At 40.5% G+C, this 2,499-nt stretch overlaps 1 protein-coding gene across 1 annotated transcript in view; it reads right to left on the bottom strand.

The window, feature by feature from the left end:
• The window catches only part of COBL (cordon-bleu WH2 repeat protein), a 316,809-nt gene that overhangs the window by 92,791 nt on the left and 221,519 nt on the right, over window positions 1-2,499 (bottom strand). Inside the window, exon 7 of the mRNA XM_006861913.1 lies at window positions 1,226-1,364. Coding sequence (XP_006861975.1) covers window positions 1,226-1,364 — 139 coding nt within the window. The remainder of the gene's footprint in view (window positions 1-1,225; window positions 1,365-2,499) is intronic.

A 2,499-nucleotide genomic window follows, 5' to 3' on the forward strand; every position in this document is an offset into this window, starting at 1 on the left:
TATAGCCTCGAAAACCCTGTACCAGGGTCGCTATGAGTCGGAACTGATTCCACGGCACATAAAAACAACAACAACAACATGTTTCTTTAAATGATCAACTGATAATGGGTTGCTTTTGTTTTTATTTTTAATCTAATATTTTTATTTGGGAAAATTGGAGCAAATATGAGATCTAGGTTGTTGCTCGTTAGGAGAATTGATTACTAGGTTGTGAAATGCTAAGACGTTAAACCTACAATATTGAACAGGGGGCAGAATTCTGACACGAAGGCAAGTAGCTCTTATTCAAGTTTTGGATACTAACAATGTAATCACTTATTCTTGTGAGTAGCTTCTTGTCCGGGGTTAGAGATATTAGGTAAAAGCCAGAATGCGGGAGTTACTGAGTACAGCAGATTGCATCAGGAATGGGTCTCTTGGCTTGACTAATGAGTTTTAATGCACTTTGGGTGTAGTGGGTTATTGTCTCAGGTAATCAGTGTTTGAATCCTAAGCTGTCATTTTTGCAACTCCTCTTCAATAGCCCTTTCTGTTCTTACATCCAAACAAACATAATGAACGCTGACTCTGTTTAAAGCAAGATTAGCCACCCCTGGCCTGTGGCTGCCGAGACCGCCATCATTAGTCTCTCTTCACCTTGCCTGTAAAATGAGAGAGTAGGAAACAAGGATGTACCTAACAGGCTCCTTCTGCTCAAAGGTGTTAGGATTCCACCATGTTTGCTTTTTCCACAGGGCTTATCAAGGTCTTTGCTAAACGTACAAAAGGTATATGCACTGAGATCATTTTCAAACATGATGGTCAAAAAATTACCGAACTTTTGACAACTGACCTACAAATCTCCAGAGTGTTAAAATAACACTGTCTTTCAAAACAACTTCTTCAGATTTCATCTTGAGAACATATCCCTTTTTCGTCAGATTCACACAACTCACGTTCACACTCATCCCCGCTCCATCGTCTCCCCTCTCCAGTTTCTTCTACCATTCTGCACCCTCCATTCCTCTGCCCCCACCTTTTATATGTACAGAACCCCCATAAAGCTCTGCTGTATTAAATGAACTCTTAACTATTTATTTCCAGACTTTCTTTCTTCAGCATGAATGTTTCTTAGGTTAATTCATTATGGAGTGAGTCCACTGCAAAAGTTAAAATAGGCTAAATACCAAACAGAGAGCATGCGCCAAGATCCATGCAGACACTCAGAGAGAGCTCACTCACTCACCCATCATGCTCTTCCTGTTTTCTTCCCGGTCCTCCATGCGATTGGGTACCAGGGGACTTGTCAGTGGTGGCTGTGGTGGAGGAGGAGCGGGTGCGCGTCTCTTCTTCTTCTGTAAATCAATCTGGGACCCCAGAGAAACCTAAGAAGCACAAAGACAGAACACAGTGTAGGGTGATTTCTAGTTGGGAAGTGTGTGTGCATGTGAAACATGAAAGTTAGAGAAGCAAGCTCAGTGTCAGTGCTGTAAAGAGAGCTGTTAGGTCATGAGTTTTCGTTCTGGGATATGTGGAGGCAGGCAGCGGGAACCCTGATGCACGGGTCCTGCAGATTTTCTAGGAAAACCTACGAGGTAGCATAATGAATGCCTGCAGACAACTGCAGATGCCCATGAGATTGGAAGCTGGAGTTGGCTCCATATCGTCTGGGGACACTAGGCCAATCTGGAGACTTAGTAAACTTCCCATCAGCAACAATTTGAGAAAGGGAATATTTAGCCTTCAGGTAAAAGGTATTATTCATTCTGGAAGCTTTATCAAGGGCCATCGCAATTTGTGTCAATGTACAGGAGACGGATGTGTAGTGGCCTCCTCCATGCCATGATCTAGGCTGCTTATTGCCGCATTGCATGCCAAGATAGCAAGGTCTAACTAATCCTCAACAGGCCACTACTGGCCCTATAAGTATAAGGCAGTTTATCATTGTCTGGAACATCAGATCAATAACCCATCCAGTACAGAAACCCAGTTTCTGCGTAAAGCATTCTATCAATGACAAATTCACAGCTTCTAAATCAGCTTGTCAATCTGAGTCTAACTATTGAGAATAAAATAGGTACTGACTATAAAATCATACTGACTGATTCTAGGGCTTTGTTTCTGAAATACTGCCTGAGTATCTTCTTGCTCATTATAGCCCAAATTGTCATTCATTCACTCTCTTACTGTTTAAAGATCTTACTGTTTAAAGATTTAAAAGCGTCACATCCTTTCCAGATCAGTGTCTACAAAAATAATGAAAATTACAGTTATACTCAGTATTACCCCAAGGAGTCCATATCCAAACCATGTACGCTAGCAGCAATAGATTTTTACTTAACTTGTCCCATGTATGTATGTGTGTGCGTACATATGTAAAAATCTTTTTATTTTATCAGGAATATACATTTATTGCATAAAATTAAATATATACATAAGCAAAAGGAAGATAAATCTCACTTTCAATATCAACACCCAAATAGATTCCTAATAGTATATATTTTTCCTGTCTTTAACTTT

This window comes from Chrysochloris asiatica, unplaced genomic scaffold (assembly GCF_000296735.1).
Source record: "Chrysochloris asiatica unplaced genomic scaffold, ChrAsi1.0 scaffold00044, whole genome shotgun sequence".
NCBI classification, from domain to species: domain Eukaryota; kingdom Metazoa; phylum Chordata; class Mammalia; order Afrosoricida; family Chrysochloridae; genus Chrysochloris; species Chrysochloris asiatica.